We start from the raw sequence: 26093 nt of genomic DNA, 5'->3' as shown, positions 1-26093 counted from the left end.
TGTGTGTATGTGAGCTACATGCTGATCCTGCAGGAGGACCTCAGTATGTCACTTTGCATGCTTGGCGATTGTGATGTTCATATGGATATTGTGTGATTATCCTTTGTTTGTATACCAGAACATGAAGTTGATATTTTGAAGAACCCAATAGATGCATGGGTAATTGATTGATCTCCATGCCATGTTGACTGTGTCCTGTATGAGCCCAGCAGCCTCCCACCGGTCTCCCTGCCTGTCTGTCTGCTGCAGGCATTGGATTGACAGGTGAATGGCTCCGTTTGTGGCGCAGCGATGATCCTGTTTCCCTCGGCCTGCCGCTGTCATACGATACCCGGGGTTTAATTCCGAGTGTCGGGCAGCAGACACGCTGTCTCTCCTGCCAAGCAGTAAGCGCTGGCCTGAACGCCACGACGACGGGCGGAAACGGCTCCCTGCTATCAGCAAACTGAGTTCAATTGGGGTCGAACGGGCTTCATGTAGGTCTGATGGCGGATGAAACCCGGGACCGTTAGATTGCTGAGTTCCAAGTTTTCTTCTGTGGGGTTTTTTCCCACACAGACTTGAGATGATCCCATTGTTCTATCTGGCGATGCTGCTGCCTGAAGGTGAGTCAAACACACCTGCAGGGGAGTGGAAGCGCCGCACTCTGTTGAAATTAGATGAACAGATTGTCTTGTCTGTAACATGTGGATGGATCTCTTCCCTCATGTTGTCATTTTGTCTACGCTCCATTTTGCATATGGATTTCAAAAGACTTTCAACTAATCAAGTGGTATAATTGAGTGAATATGAAGAAATTGATGCACATTTACCAATGATTAATGTTTATGTTTGACTCTACACATTCTGTAACCAACCGCACTAATTATTGTCTAGATTTTGTCTATTGAAATGTCATATGTCAAAACATTTAGCCTCAGATGCAGATCAGAGATTAGAAATACTCATACTTCCTCCTTCTTCCTTCCTTCCTTCCTTGCTCCCTGCAGTGGCCCACTCAGCCCAGGGTCACTTCGCCCAGAAGCTCCTGAAGGATCTGATGGAAAATTACTCCAGCGCTCTTCGGCCGGTCGAGGACACGGACAAGGCGCTCAATGTCACCCTGCAGATCACCCTCTCTCAGATCAAAGACATGGTGGGTCGCTCACACACACAACTGCTCTCAATCTCAATTCTAGAAGGCAGATTGTCATAGTTGCTGTGTATTATGTTACGATGTATTGCAAAATTCAGCTCTATTTCACCTCTGATCCCCAGACCCTGAGCATGAAGTCAATGAGACTTAACATCGACTTTAGACTGAATTTCTCCCAGATTTTTATTATTTTATACTGCAGCTTCTATAGTAGCTCCCAATGTACATGAATGACAGCAAGACCTGATACAGTACAGGCCAGGCGTACCGTACGTTACTGAGCCGGGTCAGGTTTCTGCTCTTAGGTTCAGCGGCGTGTCACTGTAAAGTTTAATAGCCTCTCTGTGTTGGTGCGTGTGTGTAAGCGAATGCAAATGTGTGATTGAGGAGATAAGGACACACGTCAGTCAATCCTCAGTCAATTTGAGGTCCAGACACATTCATCCCTGGTGTGTTTGAGAGGACATGAGTGAGAGCCAAGAGAGAGATTAAGTCTGTGTGTGTGTGTTGAGGGGATGTGTGGAGTGTGTGTGTGTGTGTGTGTGTGTGTGTACATGAGTGTCCCATTACTCAAAGCCGTTATGCTTTCCTTGGTTTGGTGCTCCTCTGCCAATGATACTAAGCTCCGCCCACTCACTTCTCATCCACCTGATATTGACTGACAGGTCTGGATTTCATCTGCTTACGTCGTGCGTCACAGAGAGTTAATGAGCAACAGAGGCGTGTTTTCATTCATGTATCGTTGTGTGTGTGTGTGTCGTGTCTGTGTGTAGGATGAGAGGAACCAGGTGCTGATCGCTTACCTGTGGATCAGACAGACGTGGTACGACACTTACCTGAAGTGGGACAAAGAGGACTACGACGGCTTAGAGGTCATCCGCATCCCCAGCAACCTGGTGTGGAGGCCGGATCTGGTGCTCTATAACAAGTACGCCCGTACGTCACACACTCACACACAAGAATATCTCCTCAAACCTTTATCTCAACGGCTCCAGAACACACACACAAACACATACGCACACCTAGTCAACAAAGGAAAATATAAAGTACTGAGAAGAGGAAACAATATGATCCTTTCTCAGTGTGATTCCACTTCCTCTGCTCTTCCTCTGCTCTTCCAGGGCTGATGATGACTTCTCAGGGCCGATGGACACCAACGTGGTGCTGCGTTACAATGGAGAAATAGTCTGGGACGCTCCGGCCATCACTAAGAGCTCTTGCGTGGTGGACGTGTCCTACTTCCCCTTCGACAGCCAGGAATGTAAACTCACCTTTGGTTCCTGGACCTACAACGGCAACCAGGTGTGTCTACTAATCTGCATCCTGTCAATCTTCTCCTGTATCTCCTGGAATGTGACTTGACCAGCTGGTTGTTGTTTAGCTGCAACTTCCTCGCCTCATTTCCTTCGCTGCCCTGGCAGGTGGACATCACTATGGCGGAGAACAGCGGTGACCTGTCAGACCTTGTGGAGAACGTGGAGTGGGTGTGCCTGGAGTTGCTAGCCACCAAGAACGTCATCATGTACGGCTGCTGCTCCGACCCGTACCCGGACATCACCTACACCGTGATGCTGCAGCGCCGCTCCTCCTTCTATATCTTCAACCTCCTCCTGCCTTGCTTCCTCATCTCCTTCCTGGCTCCTCTGGGCTTCTACCTGCCCGCAGACTCTGGGGAGAAGGTTTCCCTCGGAGTGACGGTCTTACTGGCTCTCACTGTGTTCCAGCTGATGGTGGCTGAGAGCATGCCACCCTCAGAGAGCGTGCCTCTTATAGGTAAGTGCTCCTTCGCCATTATTAGTATTGCATTTCTATTTGATCCTTCCTGGTTGACATTTTGTTTATCTTGTGTTACTCCTGACGACAACTTCTCCCATCTGTCACACAGGGAAGTATTATATTGCCACTATGACCATGGTCACAGCCTCCACAGCTCTCACCATCTTCATCATGAACATCCACTTCTGTGGTGCAGAGGCGAAGCCGGTCCCTCACTGGGCCAAAGTTCTCATCATCGATTACATGTCCAAGATTTTCTGTGTTTACGAGGTGGGAGAGAACTGTGCCTCTGCCTCCTCCTCCTCCTCCTCTTCTTCCACCTCTCACTATACCAAGGATGATATCCATCATCACCACCACAGCTCCCGCAACCAGGCAAACGGTAAACCAGGGAGCCACAGCGGCCCCGAAGAGCGGCAGTACCACAGACACCCAAGGCCTCAAACCCCCAAACCCCAGCACCATCCCAGAGTGAAAGCCCAGCACCACATCACCAGGGAGGAGAGGAACCATCTCTCCGGCTCAGCACCTGGGAAGTACGAAGGCTCCAATGGGAAAATCCCTATGGGGGACTGCTGCCCTGAAGACCAAAAGCCCCCACTCACAGGCCCCACTGTGACCTTTGGCCCCTGTGTCTTCTGTACCCACGGCAGCGGCTTGCCTGGCGTTGACGCCAAGCTGGTGCGCAACGTTGAATACATCGCCAACTGTTTCCGAGAGCAGAGAGCTACCTGCGCTAAAGGAGCAGAATGGAAGAAGGTTGCTAAGGTGATGGACAGGTTCTTCATGTGGATCTTCTTCGTCATGGTTTTCCTTATGAGCATCCTCATCATCGGTAAAGCACCGTGACCAAACTTGTTAATTTAAGTGAAGTAATTTGTGTATATGCAAAGAACCTATGCTGACTTATAAGATGAATAATTATTCAATCATTATGTACAACTGATTGTATTTGTTGAACTATTATTTTCAGTGTAATAAAATCCTTGTGTTGAGGAAGATTTATATGGATGTGAAGGCTCAGCACTGTGATTGTGATGTTCTTGTCCGACCCTTTGTGTCTCTGTGGATCTTAATCCCCATCAATCACAGTCATCTGACCTCTAACTACACATGAGGGGATCTTCTGTCAAGTTCAAATATGACCAATGGAGACTACACATGTCTTATTTACTCATGTGAAATCAGACGCCTGGGGCTCAGCGGCACGCCGTCCGTACACACTCCGGAGCCTCAGAATCATTTTTCTGTTCAAAATCATTGTGTGAATAGTTAATGAATAAGCTTTGTTTCTGAAGCACGACTGGGCAATGGAGTTGTAACGTAATATGGAGCATCAATTATGTAGCACAATGAGCAGCAGCAATGCCCCCATCCCCACCCCCGCAACCCTTCCATACCTTGAACTTGGAAAGTCCGGTGAAAGAGTGTGTGTGTGTGTATGTGTGTGTATGTGTGCACACTGGTAGCATTACTTCTTTTATTAGAATTAAGGATATTAATCCAGAGGCCGATTCTAATTAGTAAATGTTCCTGCTTACTGACAATTTCCTACAAAATGTCCCACTTGTAAAAAAAACAAGGTTAATTAACTACAGCATGAAGCATTTATGATATTATTATATTCTCACAGCAAATGGTAAAAGATGCATTGGAAGGAGTGGAACGTGATTCTGTTAACTGCAAAACCAGAATGAGAACAACGAAGCGTCAAAGACTAATAACTATTCCCAATTTGTGCCGCTGCAATGTTTTGATTGTACAGTAGAGGGCGCACTTCTCCGTTTAACCATCCTGGCTGATGTGTGATGCCTCAAAGCTTTCTATGTATTTGAAGCATGGGGCAAAATGGGAATATACCAGGATATAATAGAGATTCATTATTATTTCATCATTCTGGTCACAAGATTCACTACTAAGGAGACCTAGGCATTATATGATAAAGCCAACTGTGTTTCTTTCATTCTTGTCATAATTGAATCTTTAGGCCTGCATATAAAGGCCGGTTAATAAAATAATAAATTCTGTATGATATGAGAGAAGCAGGCAGTACTGCAGCTAATTCCTCTGGGTTTTAGTCTCCCCTTTAGAAATCTGTTAGAATTAGATGGAGTAGTCATGGTTTTGTTTTTGTTAATCCTCCTAGTTCCCAATAGATTGTCATGCTGAGGCACGATGAGATAATAATAGGAGATGATATTTAACATTTGCTGTTTTAGGGGGATGCGAACTGCACTGCATCCCATTATTGCTCAGTGAGCCACATGGGCCACAGCAGGCTCGGGCTCTAATCACCATGGGAGACCAGGAGAAGTGGAAACCATGTAATTTGGACAAGCGTAGCAACTCAGACACCAAGGGGAAGACTGCTGGGGAAATGACCCGGTGGAGAAACATTATCTGTCTCCACTCACACATGTCAGGGGGAAGATTACTCGGATGATACAATGAATTCACCAACGACTACAGTAAGTTTCTGCTTTAATTTCACATGATTGTAAACTTTGTGGAAAGAATGAAATGAAAATCTTTAGGTTTAGTGGATTGGGGGCTTCTGGTCTTTGTAATATTGGCGCTGCACTGGTTGCACTAACATCCTAGCTGAGGATCTATTATCTCAGGCTGCCTCGCTATCTGGTATGACAAACGATTTGTGCAGAGTAGAAAATTGAAGAAAATAATAAAGTGGTGCATGAAAGCAGGATTGTAGCTGAGTAATGCAATCAGAGTAGAGTAAGTGTGTGACTTTGTATTGATCTGTGCAGCCATAGAAGAAGAAAATAAATCCTTTCCTCCAGAAAATGAATCATATCTTCATACCCTTTATTCAACAGATGTTAAATTTGTGCATTCAAAACTTAACTAAAGACAAAGTAATCATGTTTAAAGTCAAATGTATTCAAGTATGAAAACTACTTGAAATTTACTTTGACCTTCTTCCTTGCTGTTGCAGAAGTTTATTTATTTCAGCAGTTAAATGAAATCATCTGATTCTCAATGTAACATCTCAATATGACATATCTGGAAATAAATTGAAGTAAAAAGCTTCATATGTCATCTGAAATGTAAGTTGTAAAGTAAAAGTAGAAATCTCCGAGTTTTTAGATTTTTGTTGTGTAAATCAGGCACGCGAGTATTACAAGCAGATAAGGGCGTGCGGCGTTCAGGGGATTAATTCCTGATCCGTCATGATCCAGGATCTGGAATTAACACACACAGTACAGTAACCATGGTGATGAGACACGCTGATCCATGGTGCTTCTGAGTGCTGACTGACGCTTAGAAAGTTTTGGAGAACATTTCACAATTTCCAAGATTATAAAGACTTTTATAAGAAGTAGTTTGTTTTTGTTTACTAAAAGACGACAGAGGGTGGGAGGTGACGCCAGCCGCCATAACGGAGCCAGATTTACTGCGGCGTGTCAGTAACTTTGCATCAAACGTTGCAACGCTAAACGACACACACACGGACGTGAGACGCAGACGCGACTACGATGATCCCGAGAGAGAAAACGAGACTTTCCTCCCACCAGATAACGAGAACCAGCCAAACTATTCCAAGTTCACATCTGCCAGCAAAAACTAACTAACGCTAACGTGGTAATTAGTAACTTTTAAAGATTTGTGACGGTTAATTTCGCGTATTTAGTAAGTTAAATGATTCGAACTAATGAAAAAGGTGTTTAAAAGGTCACGTTTGAGACCAAATGCATCAGCAGGTCTGTTTAATAACGCAGATGATGGGTTTCATTCCACATAGCTGTTTCATTGTGCCAGCATGCACAGTATTAGCGCTATAAAGCGAGACATAGCTAAATGGAACGCAGCTTCTTAACATCATTACTCAGGCCTGTGCTGTTACTGCTCCTGTCCTGTATATTTTATGATTTCATTTATTTTTCTTTGCATATTTGCTTAATTCAAGTAGCGTTTACAGTTTGTACTAGCCTGCAGATACAAATGATACATTGAACAGTTAAAAAAATCAGATCCTGTCTTATTTAGACTGAAAATGTGTTTGTTTCTTGTTTCAGTTGGTCAAAGTAAGGGGTTCTTTGCTCTGTTTTTAGGTGTTAATAAGAAAGCACAGCTAAGAGAATGGTAAATAAAACCATTAAAAGGCGCCCCAGTCATCCCCCCAAACACAAGGACACTAAAGCTTCCTCCCAGACTGCCTGTGGTGAAGACCTGACAACCGATGATGGCCCAGCAGATGATGACGACAGCCCAGCCCTTCTTCCTCCAGAGGTTCAGACACCAGGCCAGAGCCGCCCAGGCTTCCCAGACAGAGTCTACCTGCTGGCTTCAGTCGTATTCCAGAGCAACCAACTGGAAAAGCCTGCCGCCCACCAGTTGGTGAATTATGGCAAACGGACAGGGGTGCCTTTGCCCAAAGTCAGAGACCAGGAAATGCAGCGAGCAGCTTACGTGCTGGCCTTCAATACGCTTAAATGTAAGTGTGGCTGTGTGAGCGGTGTTCATTCGCTTCTTCCTTCCTTCCTTCCTTCCTTCCTTCCCTGAGACCTGACTTTGAAGGGAGGGCATCAGTGAAGGGTACTCAACAGTCCCTATTTTGATTCATTTCAGGTACATTAAATTGCAAGTAAACCTATTTGATTCCAGGCAAACAAATGGCAGTTTGAAATGAGAATGAATAGCCCTGGAGAAGTTTAATTGACAGCTGGAATTGGATATAGATAGATTGATGAAGGGCAAGTGGAAGGAGGGGGAAAATGCTTGAATGGCCAAGGGGGGATTCTGTGTGATGCTACAAATCAATCTGGCCCCATAATCTGTTATCTGGAACTAGGGTGCGGTCTGTGTGGCCTAACTCACAGGGGTGTGTAATCACCATGGTGATAAGGGAGGGGGGGGGGGGGGCGGGGGGGGGGGTTGTGCCGACTTGTCAGTGCAGGCAGCTGGCTGAAATCGATTTAATGCGTTCCCTGTGGATTGAGAGGTCAGGTAGCAGGAATACCCTTGTAGCCATGAATGATTTTGTTCTGTTGCACGATTCATCCTCCACACCTGGATACGCCCGCGGCCTACACGTCCCACAATTAAGGGACATCACCTCAAAATATCCATCATCACAAGCTCCGGCAGTCGACTGGAGTAACCTCTCATTAGTTTTACAGGTATAGGTCATTGTACTTACATTATATAGAATAACTGACCGGCGTAAGGACGGTCTGGGTAATAAGGGTCGTATATCAGGAACATGCCGATGCTATCTTATCACCAGGAAGCCGTTTTCATCCCTCAACCCTTTTATTTCTTTGTGTAGGAAAGGAAGCCTGTTTGCACTGACTAGGATGAATAATGTGCTGTTTATCCTGGTGAGTAAAACTTAATTTAGCCCGTGCTTGGTCATTACCAGGAGAAAAATGACTCGTGCCAAGAACAATTACAATATTTATGTTGTTCGATTTCATCCCATTTTTTGTTTAGAATCTATTTCCGAGACGGATAGTTCTCTGTGATCCACTGCTGTGTTGGGGGAGTCCATAGCCTGGTCTCCATTAACAGCGCTTGACATTTCTAGAATTAGTTCATTTGTAGAGAGCTTCAGCTGGTGGGAATCCACGACAGAGGAGAGACTGGAGCCACAGGCAGATCATCATCACTTCACTGGATAATCTAAACTAATGTTCTCACTGATCACATCGTTTCTCATTTCTCATCAATCAATATATGAGAAGAAAGAGAAGAAGAAACACTTTTGTCACTGTGTCACAGTTACAATGATTGCTCTCCGTTTTTACTATTTCCTTTTTTTAGGTTATTGTAAATGAATCATTGAGAAATCTACCCGTAGAGAAATACTAACTCTGTACTGTGATTCACTCCTGGGAAATAGTCAAGATTCCTTTTCCAAGAGTTCTTTGGAACATTTCTCTTTAAATTGAATCAAATATTTATAGTCATGATCGAAATACGGGCCATATTTTTAATATACTTACTCACTTCTTATTCCTCCTGTTTCTCTGTATGCTAACACTTCTTCATCCCTTCAAGTATTTGAAGGGATTTCCACTTGACCTCCTCCTCCACCATCCAGGTATAAATTAACAAGAAAAAGCCTGCAGAGAAAAGAACTGGGTGCTTGTTGACCTTTGACCATTATTCATATTGTAAAGACAGGATGGGCGTGTTGCCTCGGTGGTGTATGCTGGTCACAGAGCTCAATTCACTCTCACTTGCTGTGCGGTGAAATTGGGTGCAGATGAAATGACACGGTCGGGAAGCTAATGTTAATCTCTCCTCTTCCTCATACAAACAGGCAGACTTTAGGTGCAGAAATTGATTTGCCGGTGACACGCACACACCCACACACACGTGTACAGGCAGTCACGTACATGCACACACACACACAGACACACACGCCCATACACACGTAGGACACATCCTTTGCGCACTGCCTGGGAATGACTGATCCAGAATTGAGCTGAGGTCAGTTGTTAACCTGAAGAAGAAATGCTTCAGCAGCGAAAAACGTGCAGAGCAAAATGCCAATGAGCGCTGGTATTGATCTTGTGATTATAACTCTTATCTGCTTAAAACAAAAAAGGTGGCTCAGTAAGCTCCGTATCGGTGGCTGGGGACACAGAATCGTCTGTCGCTGCCGTTGTCAGTCAATACTTAAATATGGCCTGGGAGCCGGCGCCGATGTTTGCCCCCTGGTGTCGATTTGACATTTTATAAACAAAGATGAAGCTTAAGTAGTTGTCAGGTTGTTTCTCGTCTTCCCTCCTCTGCCTTTCCTCCTCACGCGCTGGAGTTGTTCTCGTTCTTCTTCTTTAAAAGTTCTTTTTCCAGATGGCGTGACCTCAGCTGTCTGTGGTGTTCGTTTGATCACTGAGCTCAGGTTGTTTATGGAGACGAGGGTTCACATCTTGCTGATTTCTCCTTCACCTGCTCACACCAGCTTCAGTTACGCAGAGTTTGAGTTAGAGAACTTCTTTGCGTAAGTGAAAATCGGTTTAAATTCCGACGGTGACCTTGTCTCCATGTGAGCCCCCTCCTCTTCCTCGCCTCCTTTCATCCTCCCACTTGCTCCTTCTCTCAGTATTACTGCCTTATTGTCTCTTGTCTGTGTCTGAAAACAACACTTGGCTGTGGGCTACATTTACAGCATGAGAGAAAGAGATTATGTCTGTTTTACCCTTGTCCATAATGATGGCAGTTAGCCCCAGCATGCCTCAGTAAATATTCATTTGTGCAGGCACATAATCTGTAGGATGCACCGTATATTGGCCATTTCATGCAGGAATCACTGCAGAACACACATTTGCCTCTTCCTCGGCTGGACCTCTGCTACATCAATGGTAAATTGTGTGCACGGATACAGAACACTGTGAGTTAAAGACCCGAGAAAGGACAAGAGGAGCCTGTATTCAGGTTTGGGCTTTTAAACACAGGATTTATTTGCCCACAGTCACCATCACTCACTGCTCATTGTGTATCACCTGGATGGAAGCCACCAAAAGTTTCTGCTTCCCGCGACGACAAGCGCTTCTTCCTGGTGCTACGAGAACGATCTTATTAGCTGATTCCAGGTTCATTTCTGCATATTAACCACCATGCAGATTCTTTACATTTTGAAAACGCTGACATATCACGAAAGTACAACTCTGAGCCGTGTCGTCCGTGTGAAAATGTCCAACCAAAGTGATTTATAGTTGAATTCTCTCCGTGTTTTATTTAACCTGCTGTGGGTGATTTATAGCATGTGGGAAGAGTGTGACCTCTACAGACCCGACCATGATAGCCCCTCTGTGGCCCTGTGCAGCGCTGTGCGGTTATCTTATAAAGCCTTATCTTTAAAGCCTTCTGCAGTAATGGCCGATATTGTAAAACCCGTTAACCCACACCTCCTATAAAGTAGACCGCTGCTGATGGGATGTTTGTGTCCTCAAATAAAGATAAACTCCTCTGTATGCAAACATTTATGTGTGTGTGTGTCCACCAGTGTGTGTGGCTGTATGTGTGCGTTTGTCCTGTCCTACATGCTCTCTCCCTGGGTGCATCTGGCAGAATCCCAGAGTACAATTTAGTGTGATTTGCAATGTTGTGATAGGTTAACAGCAGTGTGCGTTGTTGCTATGGTATCTCAGTTGATAGGCTGGGTTGTGGGCTTCACCTCCTGGTTGCAGCTTAAAAGGACTCAGGTGTGACGGTCATTTCCAGTTTTTATTCACTCCTCTGCAGTGACACTAGGAGCTACTTTGGAATCACCGCTGCATTTTTTATAGAAAAGCTCCCATTTTTCTTATTTTCAGCATGTAATGTGCAAACGCTACTCCAGGCAAGGTGTTGTTTGATCCTGACAAGCAAAGGTACACAGTGTTGCTGTCGCTTCGCCTCTGTTGAAAAGGAGAGCACATTGTTCCCGGACAGGACAGGAGGGAATGAGTCTGTGTGTGTGTGTGTGTGTGTGTTTGTGTGTCTTTATGTATATTTCAGAGAGTAAACATCACGTTGTGTAGGCAGACAGATGCTGCCTTGATGATATGACAGTCAGAACTCAGGGATAGAAAACGCAGCAAAAACCTCTGAGTCTGATTGACAGCTCTACCTGCATCCGAGTGCAGTTTCTCCTTTTCAGAGAACCGTCCAGATTGGATGAAGTCGTGTCAAGTCGAGTTAGATTTATTCGTTTGTTTGGCCGAAGCTTGTCAAGGAGCTTAACGCCCCATGACCCCATCAACACAGTTCAAAGTACAGACTCACTGTAACCGTAACAGAAAAGCAAGCGGGAGAAACCTTGGAACGATCCTGGAGCCAAAGATGTTACAGAAATAAAAGACAATTGATGCATTTGTAGATTTTTTAAAAAACAGATGAACTGATTTAAAAGGATTCCAGTGACAGTAGAGTATATATGTCTGTACATAAACGTGTCATTAATGTCATCAGTCCTTTGATTTCACACGGCCTCACTGCAGATACTATAAATGACAGAAATTAGACCAATGAAGTATGCTGATTAGGCGTTTAATCAAGGGATATTACAACCGCAATATAATTGAATTAGGTTTTCAAATGAAATCTAAATAATTGGGGTTTGCCTCTAGGAGCCCCTCTTTCTCCATCTGTCTCTCTCTCTTTTCTGGAGACATGCTCTCATCATTAGATATGGATTTGTCCTTCAAGCATGTATATCAGCACTTCATGGATGGGAGTCATTTCTCTCGCCTCGATCACATGCTCCAAATGAAAGTGCCTGGCTTGGTTTCGAGGGATAATTAGACATTAGGATGGAAGATAGCACTAATATGCATCGTTATTGCTCAGACACATAATTAGTAATGGAAATCTCCATTACTACTCCCTCTCTCTCCCCATCCCTCTGTGTAACCTTGGTGCACTTTGTCCCTGCACAGATCAAGAACTCCTGGAGGATATTATGATTGACAGCTTCTTTTGCTTCGCTCGGCCAATGGTAAGTCAGATTCGTAGCGGTAAGGCATAGCCTCTGCACGCACAGTACAGCACATGAAATATAGTTGTTGCTTTACTTTATGCTGTTTCGCCTGAATTCTTTCAATACACTCACAGTTTACACTTCCTCATGTCCTGCTGCTCATTCTGCACAAACTCTTTGTTCTATTCTTTGGTCCAGTAACACTAATATTGATGTATTACACTGATATACACTCCTTTCATCTGCCCACAAAGCACCATGTGTGTGCTATATTCCCTTCCCTAATCAATGACAATCACTCCCTTTGGAGTTCCACAGCTAAAAGCTACTATGTGGCAGAACACGGCTGCCCCTGTCATTTCCTTTAGTGCCTTTCTCAAACAAAACATCCCGTTAATTAGTAATGAAATCAAAATGCCATAACAGCTGTGTGTTTGGATATGGTGCCTGAGTATGTTCTTCACCATGCATGTGAGCTGAATATTAGCGATGCAAAGGCTGATGCCACTGCTGCAGGGTCATAAAGGAAGGAGCAGCCATGGACCTGCGGCTGTGAGATTGTAACTGAACACTGCTGCTAGTCTAAATGAAGAGGTATCCTCTGGAGGAGATTGGTGTTTATTCTGCCCCACTTTTTAACACTCTACATAAAAGAAAAAGGAGGGCGGACGCTTCTCTGACAGCCTGGACGGAGATAAAACACACAGTAGTGACTGGCAGAGGAGAAGAGTAATGAAAGCCAAAGGTGGTGGATGTGTTAAGAGAAAACCAAGTTGTCATGCTGTACTGATTGTAGACATGCAGCGTCTGCCCCAGGGAGGGACACATTAATACACATGAGGGTGTGTTTGCAAAACAACCCCCACATACACACGCAGCCACACACACACTTGCACTGTAGCCTAGTGAAATATGGCCTTGAGTGAAATGAATGGGTCTCCCTATGTGTCGGCGGCAGGTCGTTACTCTGTATCCGTCTAGCGAGACAATAAAGCCCAGACACAATGAGACAGTCTTTAGAACTCACTCTCACCTCATTTTACTCTGCTGGCATCTATAAAGTTCAACCTTGATGGAGAGAGAGAGGGAGGACAGAGAGGTGAGCTGGAAGGGGGGGGGGGGGGTTGGAGGGAGTGAGGCAGGATTGCGAGGGGGAAAGAGAGGGAGAGTGAGAAATGAAGACGTGCTGTAGATAGACACAGGTGCTGCAGGAGCCAGAGGCATGTTTGATCACAATGGGGAGAGAAAATGAAGCCTGAACCCTGCAGATGGAAGCAGCCTGAGTGACGGTGGTTTCAGGCTCCTGGTCGCCGGCACATTTCACTTAAAGGAGACCCCAGCCTCGTGTAAATCACTGCTATGGAAGCTACATCTTAAAAACGACGCGTGTCCTCATCTGAAACGTCATCTGCTCAACAGATCTCACTTGAGTCACAACAACAACACAGCGATAACGTCTGCATTCCATTTAGGTGTGCCGCTGCCCACTGGCAAAGCTAAATGGAACAGAGCCAGGCTACCAGAATTGATAGAAATATTGGATTTTCTGTTCCAGGCACCAAAGACAGATCTGATGTTATTCAGCTCAGGACAGAGGGCAAATGTTAATCTGATCTGGGATTTGAACTCGTGCCATTATGGCCCTGTGTTCTTCCTGCACTGACATTCTGTGCCAATGCTGAGTCAGGTGCCAGTGTTCCATTCAGAAGAAATGAATGTGAAGTAATCTAGATTATGTGAAAACAAGTTTATCCATGCACCTCATCATACAGTCAGACTTGGTTGGATATTAAAACTGCCCAAGGTGATCGTGCACGGATCATTTTGTAACCCACCTGATACTGACCTGAATAAACAAGTTAACTTTTATGTCACAGACCTGCGTCTAAGGTGACTCACAGCCAGCGTGTTTACTTTCAGCTAATTTCCCACCACGGGACGCTGTTGCCAAGCAACTTGATGGGAGGGAATTTCCCCACACCCAGGGGTTTAACCTTGATAGAGGACAAGTAGTGCTTGAGGTAGCGGGAGAGAGAGAGAAAGAGAGTAGAATGCCACAACCTGCCTCTGAAACCGACCTTTCCAAAAAATGAAATTAAAAGCTTCTGGAATGAATAATAAGTGCCACTTAATTCCGTAGCTGGAGCACGAGCCCTTGTAGCGTTCTAGCTTCTTGGCCCATTAGCCCAGTAGTGAGACCGTGGCAAGCTGTTGCTGCTGAGAAACACCATCTGTCACTAATGTGGATGGTGCCCTCACACCCCTCAGGGAAGGAAAGGGGAGAGAGAGAGAGGGAGAGAGGGAGAGAGGGGAGAGTGAGTGAGGGAGAGAGAGAGAGAGAGAGAGTGGTTAGGAAGTTGAAGAGAGATAATTACAGGTGAATAGAGGTGGAGATACATCTGAGGCTCGCCACTGTGACTAATTAAGAGGCAGACGTGGGGTCAGTGCGAGACATGCTGGACCTTGTGTGTGTGTGTGTGTGTGTGTGTGTATGTGTATACAACTCAATCTAGGTAAACAGTATCACAGCACTGAACTCATTAAGTAACCAATCTAGAGCTGTTACTGTAACACTGTTACTGAATGTCACGTTGCCTCGTCCACAATATGTAGCGTCTGAAACACGAGCGTTTGCTTTTATCAATAGTAATCAAAAGTTGTAATTGCATTCAAACTACAAAAGCACACAGCCTCTAACTTTACAAACGCTTCAATTGCTATTTCCTGGTCATTTTTATTCTTCCAGCCTGATGATCAGATGAGTCTTGTCGCCGTCATGCTCTATGACTTCCAGGACAGGAAGTTCCTCCCACGCGGGCGTCGGTGGGAGCAGGAGGTCGTACAGGAGGTCAGACAGGTGGAGAGCTGGCTCCTCGGGTAAGAGAGGAGGGAATGGAAAAAGGGGGGAAAAAAAGCAAGGTAGATAAAACTGGATGGAAGGGTGGTGATTAAAAGTGATAAAGAATGTGGCGATGTGCCTTTGTGTTGAAGGTTGAAGACCAAGCTGGCCGCCTCTCTGGCCCGCTGCAGGATCAAACAGGATCTCCTGACTATCGAGTGTGTTCTGCCAGAGAGTGTGAAGACCAAGCAGGAAAGAACCAGCAGCCTCCCGCTTTACACATGGGTCAACACTCTGAGGAGCAGGTGGGCTCACCGCATACACCGCATACACCCCACACACACACACACATACTCACACACAGGTCACACGCACCTGTGTAGTAATATGCTGGCACACACTGTAAGCATACATACACACATTTTTAGCTTGGGGTGTTGCCCAGTGTTTTATGGGCCAGGTGCCCGTCTGACATCCTATTATAACACCAGACCGTGTTTGTGTGTGTGCGTGTGTGTGTGTGAGAGTGTGTGTGTGTGTGTGTGTGAGTGTGTGTGTGTGTCTTCTGCACACTGTGACAGGCTGATTCAGTGAGGTGTAAATCCTGCTGCTGCAGACAGATCCAATCAGCAGCAACCCTCAGCAAGGCTTGGGACTGTAAAGGTCACCTGTTGGAACTATTAGTGTGTGTGCTGTGTGTGTGCTGGTGTGTGTGTGTGTGTGTGTCTTCATGTGTTTCGATGGATTTTACAGCGCACATTACTATTAAAGTGTTTTAAAAGGCCACATAGCCATTACTTGCACTATTATTATCTATGATGACAGTCTTCCTTTTCTGCCTCCATCATTCCCGTTTCCTTCCTCCCTCCTGCACTAATCTCCTCCTTGCTCTCCGCCTGTCCTTTGCCTCCAGTGTTGATGAGGTGCACAGTGTGCTGAGGAGTGAAGGCTTCTCACAGGTGCAATCGATCGGGCAGCTGGAGGAGCGAACCTTCTGCCAGGATCCCCACTGTAGGGATTTACTAGTTTTCCCGGCTCCGCTCAAAGCCGAGCTGTGCCGCACGGAGCTGCTCAGCGAACACAAACTCATCATTCAGGTAGAAGCTTCACACACTTGAGAGAGAGAGACCAGCCTGCCAACAAGCGATCCTCCTCTCAACACACACACACTCTCTCTCTCAAGCCGCGGAACTCTGAATCCCCTTCTCCCTAATAGAGTTGCTAAAATTGATTATAAGACCGAGACCGATTAAGCCTCAAAGAATGAGTTTCCCCACATACGGGAATATTTCACATTTCACACAAATTCCTCTCTTTTGGACCACATTTCACTTTGAGGCGTGCAGTGCAGCTGGATGGCAGCTTCCCATTTTAATTCCAACACCATTAAAATCAAGCTGCCACGCAAACTAGAAGCAGCTCAATGCGCCACAATGAATTCAGCAACCAAACTCAATTAAATATGCCATTCTCTCTCTCTCTCTCTCTCTCTCTCTCACTCACTCACCTTTCCCGTGCCGCCGTCTCACTTCCTCCTTCCTTTTGTCTCTGGTCTCATCCCTCTTGTCTGTCCTCCTAACAAACCCTGTGATTTAGACACTAACAGCAGAAACTCTGTGGGGCCGCAGGGATGCGTTCAGCTCTCTTTCCAGAGGGCGAGCTATTGATTGAAGGACATTGCTATTGTAATCTGATGGCGGTGTGACTCTAAATCTTTCCCTACTCTTCACTCCCTCCTTCTTTGTATCCACCGCTGCACCAAACTCCCTCTTCATCTCTCATTAACACCTAAAGTCTCAAGGTTTTCTCACACCTACCTTACTTCTATTCTTATACTTAACGTGTTTGTAGGATAAATCCTGCAGCCTCGGTCCGAACGCCGCCTGCGATCTGTTACCGGAGGAAGGAGACGTTCTCGTGGTTGGCCGCTTCTCCGGCCTCACGGTCGCTCACACGGCCTCTCTAATCGCCGCCGGCAACGGCAACAATCAGACCGTAGTCCACGTCTGCGTCGGCGATCGCACCCCGGGCCAGAGGGAGGAGCTACAGCAGACCGTCACCGCCATGGGCTGCAAGAGTAGGTGCAAAAGCGATAAGCTGCACGAGGGTGTTGTCAGCATTTGTTTGTATTGTGTGTATTTGCGAGGTATCTCTGTCCTCACGTTGCTCAGATATGAGGCTGATTCCTGAGGTGTTCCAGTCTTTGGACAGCGGTGATAAGCGGCTTCAGAGGGTGCGCGTCATCCTACTGACACCCAAGTGTTCCCTGTCTGCAATCAGCGACCCCGTTGAGTTCATCCTGCAAGGGAACGGAGGTACATCACCGTATGAAGCCTGACGTACCGGCTGCAGTAAGAGCATTCAGTGGATTTCACATGTAGCCACCATCATATCTCTATATTTAATCCAGTTTGAAAGTTAATCATCGTGGCTCCGCCCACACTACAGACCTCTCATAAGCTATTAGTGCTTATGAACCGATGCAAGTTTACAACCCACGAGCACGCACCCTTAAAGCGTACAGCTGGTAAATTAAAAGGAAACCTGAGGTGTGTGTGTGTGTGTGTGTGTGTATGTGTGTGTGTATGTCAGACACAGACGTGCTGAGAGACCTGTGCCATGGTTCCATAGCCCCGAGCAAACTGGAAGCTCTGGTAGCACAGCAGCAGAAGGACATTGATCACGCCTTGAAGTGTGAGTGTTGAACCGCCCGACTCTCTCTCTCTCTCTCTCTCTCTCTCTCTCTCTCTCACTCCCTCCCTCTGAGCTCAGTCTCACTTGCATCGCCTCGCTCACCTCTCTGACACAATGAAGCTTATACTTTCTAATTATCTAATCTGGTATGCCATTAGAGCGAAGCCCGCGGCGTCCCTGGGAGATCGTCTGAGTCTTAATTAGGAATGCTAATGTTGCTCTGCTGCAGCATTCCTCACATATTTGATTCCTTCTCTCTCCCCTCGCCTCTTCTATCCTATTGACCGTTTGGATTACAGATTCTGCATATGTTAACCGTTCTGTACCGCATCCTGCTTACTCTGTTGGGATTCATTCATCAACCTCCATGTGCTCCACCCACTGGCTCGGCTCCGTGTTGTATTGTCCGCCCGCTTTGCTCTGTGTGTGGTCGGGGCTTTTGTTGTTGGAGCAGGTGGAGTCTTTCTGTCAGAGGCAATGGAGCCCGGCTTCTCTAATCACATTGCCATCGATTGGCCCCTATCAACGTTTTTGCCTGGGTTGATACTTTCTAATGGGGCTCTTAATTAATGGCGTGTGCGTATCGAGCGCCTGAGTCAATGTTCAGAAATGACTCAGACACACACACACACGTGCCAACATGCTGCGGAGGAGGAGGACGCCCCAATGACAAACATCCCTGCCCCTAGTTGTCCCCGTCTCTCTCTTTTCTCGACTCATTTACCGTGAGTCTGGAGCGGCTTTGACACATCTGAGGAGGTTTTACTTATCATTCCAGTGTTAATTGTTCCTGGCTGGCTGTAATTAGCGTGCCAGCGAAAAAAATCAAAGCTCAAATGAAAGAAATCAAATAGCCAACAGCTGCACAAATACACAAACGGGCAGCAGGTGTGTGAGAGGAGAAACGCATTGTGTGGGGGAGAAAATGAACTTGAAGCACCTGTTTCTTCAAAGGAAGCTGTCGGGGCTGGCTTTGAATACTCAAATTGAATTGTCATAAAGCAAGAGATGGCAAGACTTTTCATGCGAGCGAGCCTGTCTGTCTTTCTGTCTGGCCAAATTGTGCATGAAATGAGTTTGTCTTTCATGGGTGTGAATGAATTAGTCTGAGGCATTCCACCAGCTCCATTTGCATGTTTTAACGTTTCATGTCACCGCTCGTCTCGGATGTGCGCTCGTTTAAAGTGCATTTAGCAGCACGGACGTTGAATAAAATTGAAAAATTATTGTATAAAAAGATTTGAAGGAGTCGAGCAGAGAGAACGGTGAAGTCCAAATGTCAACAGGAGAAATGTCAGGGTAGCTGTCAATGAAGACCACAACACATTTGATGAGTGATGTGTGTGTGTATGTCTGTGTCTGTCTGTCTCTGTGTGTGTGTGTAGTCCCCAAGGTTTCAGCAGTGGTGTACTCTACCTGCTCATCACACTCTGAAGAGAACGAGCAGGTGGTGAGCAGAGCCCTGGAGCGAGCCAAGACCCGGACAGAGAAGGAGTGGACCCTCAAATTGCCAAACTTTAGGTCAGCCTGAATCTCTGCACCTCCGAATCTGCTGCACCCGTGTCAGTCACTGTGTCTCTTTGTTTGTCTGTCAGTCAGAGCTGACGTGTGTATGTGTATGAGTGTGTGTGTGTGTGTGTTTGTTTATCTCCCTGCTATTCAGTCTTCTGTCAAAGTCTCAGCACCCCAGGCAGCAGGCGAAGGACGCTCAGTGAAAACAAATTCAAAGTTGCCATTTCATGTCTCTAAATGCTGTGAAAAGGGCAGAGAAAAAGAAAATACTTTCAGACAGACTCGCTTTCAATTGTGGTGTTTTACATATTTCAGTAGTTCTGCTCCTTTATGTGGTTTGGACAACCTAAGACTTGTTGAAGTTCACCATTTCTTTCGACTTGTATCATCTGTGCCTGGCTCCTCTGTGCACAACGCTGACCTGGAGTGCTGGCAACGCCTCAGGCTAGAATAAATATACCCCGTCTGATACTATTCGCATGGATGTGTGTGTGTGTGCGCCGGTGTGTGCGTGCAATTTATTCACAAACACAATTTGGCTGCATCCTTGTGTTAAGTTGTAATTTGAAGTGCCTTCTTCTCTTGCTTTCATGCGTGTCCTTCATCCAGGTTGAGCTCCTCTTCTCTCATCGGCTCGCTCCTTCATGCCGGGGGCCCGGAGGAGACGGAGCCTTTCTTCATGCTGGAGCCCTCAGAGCAGAGTAATGGCTGCTTCCTGGCCATTCTCACCAGAGAGGTGAGCATCAATAAAACATTAAAAACAACTCAACACAGACAAAGCAGGGGCTGAACATACGCGCTGAGCCGGCAGAGTGGGGAGAAGAATGTGTAATATCTGCTCATGTCTGTCTTTATTGTTAGTTTTGTGTTTTATTTCCTACAAAAAACGGTGCAAAGATGTGAAGAAACATATTGGCTGCAGAGTGTGTGTGCAGAATCAGTGATCCCTATTTACACACTTTTATTCGCCCGTGCTGTTATCGAGCAAAAATGTGAGTGAGCTTTAAGATATTCAAGCATCTGATGATCATTTCTACAGGGAGGTTCATGGTTCCTGAAAAGGTCTCAGTGCAAAAGAGCTAATAGTCTTCACACTGCTATAGACTGTCAATCAATTCCACTTAATCCTCCTCCTAAAAAAAAAAAAAAAAACCCCACACCATCATCAATCTGCTGAAGCTGCTCCAGGCGCCGCAGAGCCGCAGAGCTGCTGAGGGAGAGACGGAGTTATACAGTCGCTCATTGAGCATTCAGGCTTGAAAGCGGTTTAGTCTTCATTGACATTCAATTCATTCAATTCAAAGGGCCTCACCGACGACAGCTGAGAAACTCCCTGTGCTTCACCCATTTTACCTCCTTGATTACTGAAGAAGCATCATCTCACACACACACACACACACACACACACACACACACACACACACACACACGCACACGCATACAGCTGCAGACAATTGCTGTAGAGACCAGTTTTGCAAAGTGTGAAATTTGGAAAGTATGAGTTTGATAGGGAGCCTTGAGAGTGTGTGGGGATCAAGAAACCTACACCTGTGAAGTGGAGCATGTTTGTGTTGTGAGTGTGTGAGGCTGTGGGAGAATAGAGGCTCTGTGTGTGTTATTTTTTTGTCAGAGAAGGTGTGAGGAGTGAAAAGAGAAGGAAGGTAAGCAGAAACACCATGAAGTTAGGATCAGGTGAGAATAAGTGTCAGAGTCACGAGACGGAGAAAAGTGCGAGAGGAGAAACTTGGCGATAGCTCGGTGGAGGAAAGGAGAAGAAGCCGGGGCGAAGTCGTCCTCTAATCAGCGAGCAAAGAGAAAGTGAGAGATGTAGGAGGAGAACTTGTCAGGATGAGTGCGAACGAATGTCGAGGTGGGCGAGAGAAATTTTCTGGGTCATCTTTAGAACTGGAAATCAAGCAATTTAAGAGGAGAGGAGAGGATGAACAAAGCAAGAGGAAGAGAGAGAGAGAGAGAGAGAGAGTGGATAGAGAAGAGGAGGAGGAGATGAAGAGGGGATTGAAGGATATCAGAGGAACAAGAGCCAGAACACTCAAATTCAAACTCGAGGGGGTACGTATGTATTATTGTGTGTGTATCAACAGTGTATTCAGTACCTACACGCCTTCAGAACTGTATTTGTACTATACTGTAGTGTATCTTAAAAAATGGAAAGAGCATCTTGTGGGATATTTTGTGGGTAGAATTGAAGGTTTACTATATGCTGTCTTTGGTTATTAAAATGAATCAAATCACCACTAAGACGAACATTAGATTACATTACCACCTTCTATCTAGTGGCCATTAGATTTAGCTTCTGTAGCATTTCACTTACTTGTGTTGCTGAAAACTTTAGTATTGCTTTGGTTGTGACATTATTCAGCAGACACAACCAAAGCAAGTGGACTTTCACAGAGGAGATCAAGCATCAGCCGAGTCTATACAGGTAGGAGGAGGAGGAGGAAGTGCTTCGAAATTATAATCTCAATATAATTATTTGTATGACTTCATCGGAAGAGTGTGTCGTGGGCCGGATCAACCAGAGGTTTCCCACCCCTGCTTCAGAGCCTCCATATACATCGCACGTTGCCAATACTTGAGCAAACATCCACCCAAAGCAAATGTGTGTAAACAACCAGCACCTACAGTATACGGTACAGAGGTTGTGGATTTAGCTGCTTTTTGTTTACGCATTCCAATCAGTGCCAGCTGGAGACACTTACGGCTTCATCAGCAACACACTTGACGCACACAGCCGTTACTCGTACGCATTCCCCGGGGGAGAATTTAGAATCTGGACCCCCACAACTCTATGCCAACTTCATTACCAGGCAAAGTAATGAACCTTTGCAAGACACTACCATACATTCACACCCTCTGAGTCAACAAGTCAAGTTATTTGTTGTTAATTTACAGCATACAGGGTACAGATTCCACAAGGCAAGGGATCTGAGCCTAGGAGGCAAAGCAGGAAAGAAAGAAAATGTGCAATAAGCCCTGCCTGTGTGGAGGGAGCTGGGGTCATTCTGGTTAATGGTTTTGTCTGGTGGACACATGTGGGCAGATGTGCTGTGCTCGCCTCTGCCCCTGTGGTTGAATCAGAGGAAAGTGAATGTGACTCTCCTGCTGTGTGTTTCCAGCGTGCAGTGATGTGCACCGCAGCCAAAGTGGAGTTTGATAAATGTGAAAGAGGATGCAGAGCCGTTCTTATCCCTGACTGATCTCCCATTTTCTCTCGCATCTGTAGACTTGGTAGCAGGGCAGCAGGCTTGAACCCTCGACGAAGGAAGGGGCGACGTGAAAATGTCACTCCTGCACCAGGGGGAGAGACGAGGAGGGAGGAATCCTGTGCTGGGATATTTTGCATCGGAATAGTTCCGTTGTGTAAATATGGCTCCCTCATTGTGAGTCGGTCAGCGGTTATGAAGGTGCTTGACGAGTTGTTTTGTTTGCCCCCCTCCCCTCCCCTCCCCACTGTAGAAAGTTCACTGCTTCCCCAGATAAACTGAATCATCAGATCTCTGGTACCAACTGCGAATTGTTCACAGGAGCAACATTTCCGCAAAGGTCTGATCAGCATGAATTGAGTTGAGAAATGAGATATAGAGAAGATGTAAGCCTCATCTCTTCTCCATCTATCTATTCGCCTTATTGGATACTTTTGTGTGTCCTGTTTGTCTCCAAATGTTTACCTAATGCTACCTCAGTGTCCTCAGAGACTCTATAAGTCCATGTGAAGCATCTGTGTGTTCTATTTTACAGCCTATCTCACTATGTTTACATCTTGGTTTGTTTTTTAGCCTTAATGTGGCTGATAGCCTCCAACATAATCTGATGCTCCAAATGGGTCCCTGCGCTTGAATCTACATATACCCACAACAGCCAAGCTTTGCAATCGCTTCTTATCCTGATCTCAATATTCCCTGCATGTGATTAAGGCAAAAATGCGAGTAAGATGCATTATTAATAAGACTCTGCAGTTTGCTCAATACACTTGATGCGCTGCACAATCACAGCATGAGGAAATACAAACACTCAGACTCCTGCCAAAATAAATCCATATTTGTTTGCATAATTTTGGTCCTTTATGTGCGTTCATGCGGATTTCGTTATGATATATAAATGACATTTTGGAGAAATCGATTTACTCTCTCAATCTCCTGAGACCCAGCGTCCTCATATGTGGACATTACACTCTGAACAGAGAGAGAAGAAGAAATGTGTTATACTCTTTAATCCAGCAGCCAGACTAAGCCTGTCTCCACGTCACTTTGTGTCTCTGCCTTCGTCCCCGTTCCCTCCTGTCCCTCCTTCACATTAATTCTGTGGCTGGATATGAGATGAGACAGTGGAGCAAAGCCTCGACTCATCCTGGGAGCCTCGGTACAACGCTGGTGAGCATCTTCAAATCTGTGTGACCGGTCTTCCTCACGTCCTCCTAATCCAAATCATCGCCACATTTATGACACGCCCTCACATTATGAAATTCTCTCTTACGCTTATGATGCCAGTGTGGGGTTATTAAGCAATCGGAGCCCCTCTGGGCGTGACGGCGCTCTCCTGCACTGCAGCGTCTGTTCCTCTCTGGCCATCCATCATGTTTTATACCTCCGCAGATACGAATGAAAAGATAATCAACCTGCTGTAATGGCGCCTCAAACAGGATTTTTCTTCCTACCTCCAATAAACTCAGCTAATCAAAAGTTATTGTGGCACCCTGAAAAGTGTCATAAAAATAGCAATTATATAAGTGTTTAATGCTGTCTGGCTTACATCGACTGTCACTGTAACACCCTTTATGAGTTTTCCATACGAGAACAGCTGGGAACAATAAAGGAAAGAGGGAGATGTGTTTCAGACCTCATCACATGTGGACTCCCATCTTACGGTCCCCAAATGTGTCCGAGACTTCCTCCCGTTCTTTAGAGGCAATTTGACATATTTAGAAGTTGTTGCCGAGGCGCATTGATCCATAACGATCTCGGACCTGAATGTTTGAGTGCGTTGCCTTTAGGTCAGCTCTGGGGTGATTTGTCCGTGTTTGGCAAGATGTAGAAAGAAATGGGTTTTGTGATATAGTTTGTTATTCGAGATTGAGAAGAAGTGAAATTTACAGGGTGAAGAAGAGGAGGAGGAGAGACGAGGGAGCGGGGCTGCTGAATAATTCAGCGCCCCTTGTCTGTATGAGTTAGCATCAATGAAGTTCAGGGCATCCGCCAAAGACTGCATCACAGCAGCGCTCCTGACGCATGTGTACCTGTGCAAACACACACACACACACACGGGGGGAGAGAGAGAGAGAGAGAGACAGGCACATGCAATCCTTTGGACACGCAGACTGCATGCTCAAGTGAATATGCGGCTTCACAGGATTGCAGACAGTTTTTATAGACATTTGCATTAATGTACAAGCAAGCACATTATAACAAAATACAGACGAGCCCTCACAGGCTGTGTGTCCCTGTGCTGGTGAATAATTCAGGCTCTGAGGAGAGCAGCAGAGGCTTTCTGTGTGGGCTGATGCTGAGACAGCAGGTGACCCGGGAGCCAGCAGCAAGGACACAGGGATCCTCTCCTCTCCTCTCCTCTCCTCTCCTCTCCTCTCCTCTCCTCTCCTCTCCTCCCCTCTCCTCTCTCCAAATTGGCTAGTCTAAAACAAATAAAGCTTTTGTCTCCTTCTTCAGCTTGAGCCGTTGGTCAAAGAGACGCCGCAGGACGTGCTGGCCAAAGCAAACGCCAAAGGCCTACTGGACCGGATTGGTTCCAGCCGGCCGACCACAAAAGCGCCGCATGGGAAGACCAACAGGATGACCAAAGTAATCCATGGTCACGTCTCCCCGTCCCTCCTCTCTGTCAGTGTTCAGTCCAGAATTAATCAGTATCAACACGGCGAGACCAAGTCCAGCAGCTCGCCTCCTTCATGTGGAGATCAGGCACTGACCAACAGGCGACAAGGTGAACAAGAGGCTCAGTACATCAACAGCTCTGTGTCATAACTCCACACCTTTAGGCTACAAGTTATAGCTTTAGCTCAGATTTGCAAGGTTGTTTGCACATCAATCCCTTTTCTTACTGTTTCCATCTTCTGGTCTGAATCCTCGTCTCCCCATCCAACCTTCAGGAAAAGCCAAAGTCAAAAGCATCGTGTCCAGCTGCTCCTCCTCCTCCTGGACACCAGACCAGACCCGACCCAGCAAAGGAATCACCTGTGCGCTCAACAAGACGCCTTCCAGCGCCCAGAATCCCACCCCTTCCTCCGCTCCCCCCGCCATCCCTGTTGGTCTCCCTGTCGCCCGTCACCCAAGAGCTCTCCCGGAGGTGCCCAGGCCCGTGGCGCTGGTCCTGCCTCGCATTCGCTTCCCCAACGTCATCCCGGCCCAGCGCGGCGCTCGCATCACCAGCAGTAAGCGGAGGAGCCCGGCTCAGACTGGGAGCCTCTCCTGTTCCACCGGTGGTTGCCATAGAGATGCAAGAGCCAAACCCCGCCCTTGGTACTGACAGAACTGAACATGAAGGAAATCAGTAGGAAAACTAAAGAAATAGCAAAGTATAACAAAGTATTAAGCAGCTGCCACATCAAACAAGTCTCTCTAAATGCGTCTGACTCCATCAGTCTAATATTGATTACAGTGTCATTCTGTGCCATCATGTTTAGCGTGTGTGTATTCATAGAGCCCTGCCAGCGTTCTTTCAATGTCACTGCATGATGAATA

The 26093-nt window shown here is 46.2% G+C and overlaps 2 protein-coding genes across 2 annotated transcripts; both read left to right on the top strand.

Annotated features, from left to right (window-relative positions):
* Nucleotides 1-565: 565 nt before the first annotated feature.
* LOC143011958 (neuronal acetylcholine receptor subunit alpha-9-II) lies at nt 566-3760 on the top strand. Its single transcript, XM_076164981.1, has 6 exons — nt 566-605; nt 990-1135; nt 1909-2063; nt 2257-2437; nt 2557-2908; nt 3021-3760. The coding sequence occupies exons 1-6, from the start codon at nt 566-568 to the stop codon at nt 3758-3760; spliced, it is 1614 nt and encodes a 537-aa protein (XP_076021096.1).
* Nucleotides 3761-7009: 3249 nt separating this feature from the next.
* Nucleotides 7010-25878, top strand: LOC143011880 (putative methyltransferase NSUN7). Its single transcript, XM_076164883.1, has 12 exons — nt 7010-7364; nt 12298-12356; nt 15085-15215; nt 15330-15482; nt 16091-16274; nt 17029-17254; nt 17349-17492; nt 17770-17871; nt 19257-19392; nt 19993-20119; nt 25065-25335; nt 25502-25878. Exons 1-12 carry the CDS (start codon nt 7010-7012, stop codon nt 25876-25878), a joined length of 2265 nt encoding a protein of 754 aa, XP_076020998.1.
* Nucleotides 25879-26093: the final 215 nt, after the last annotated feature.

The sequence above is a fragment of the Genypterus blacodes genome, unplaced genomic scaffold (genome assembly GCF_046128005.1).
Source record: "Genypterus blacodes isolate CSIRO-AG114 ecotype Tasmania unplaced genomic scaffold, CSIRO-AGI_Gbla_v1 ptg000139l_1, whole genome shotgun sequence".
Classification (NCBI taxonomy): Eukaryota; Metazoa; Chordata; class Actinopteri; order Ophidiiformes; family Ophidiidae; genus Genypterus; species Genypterus blacodes.
This window is presented reverse-complemented; position numbering and strand designations above follow the sequence as displayed.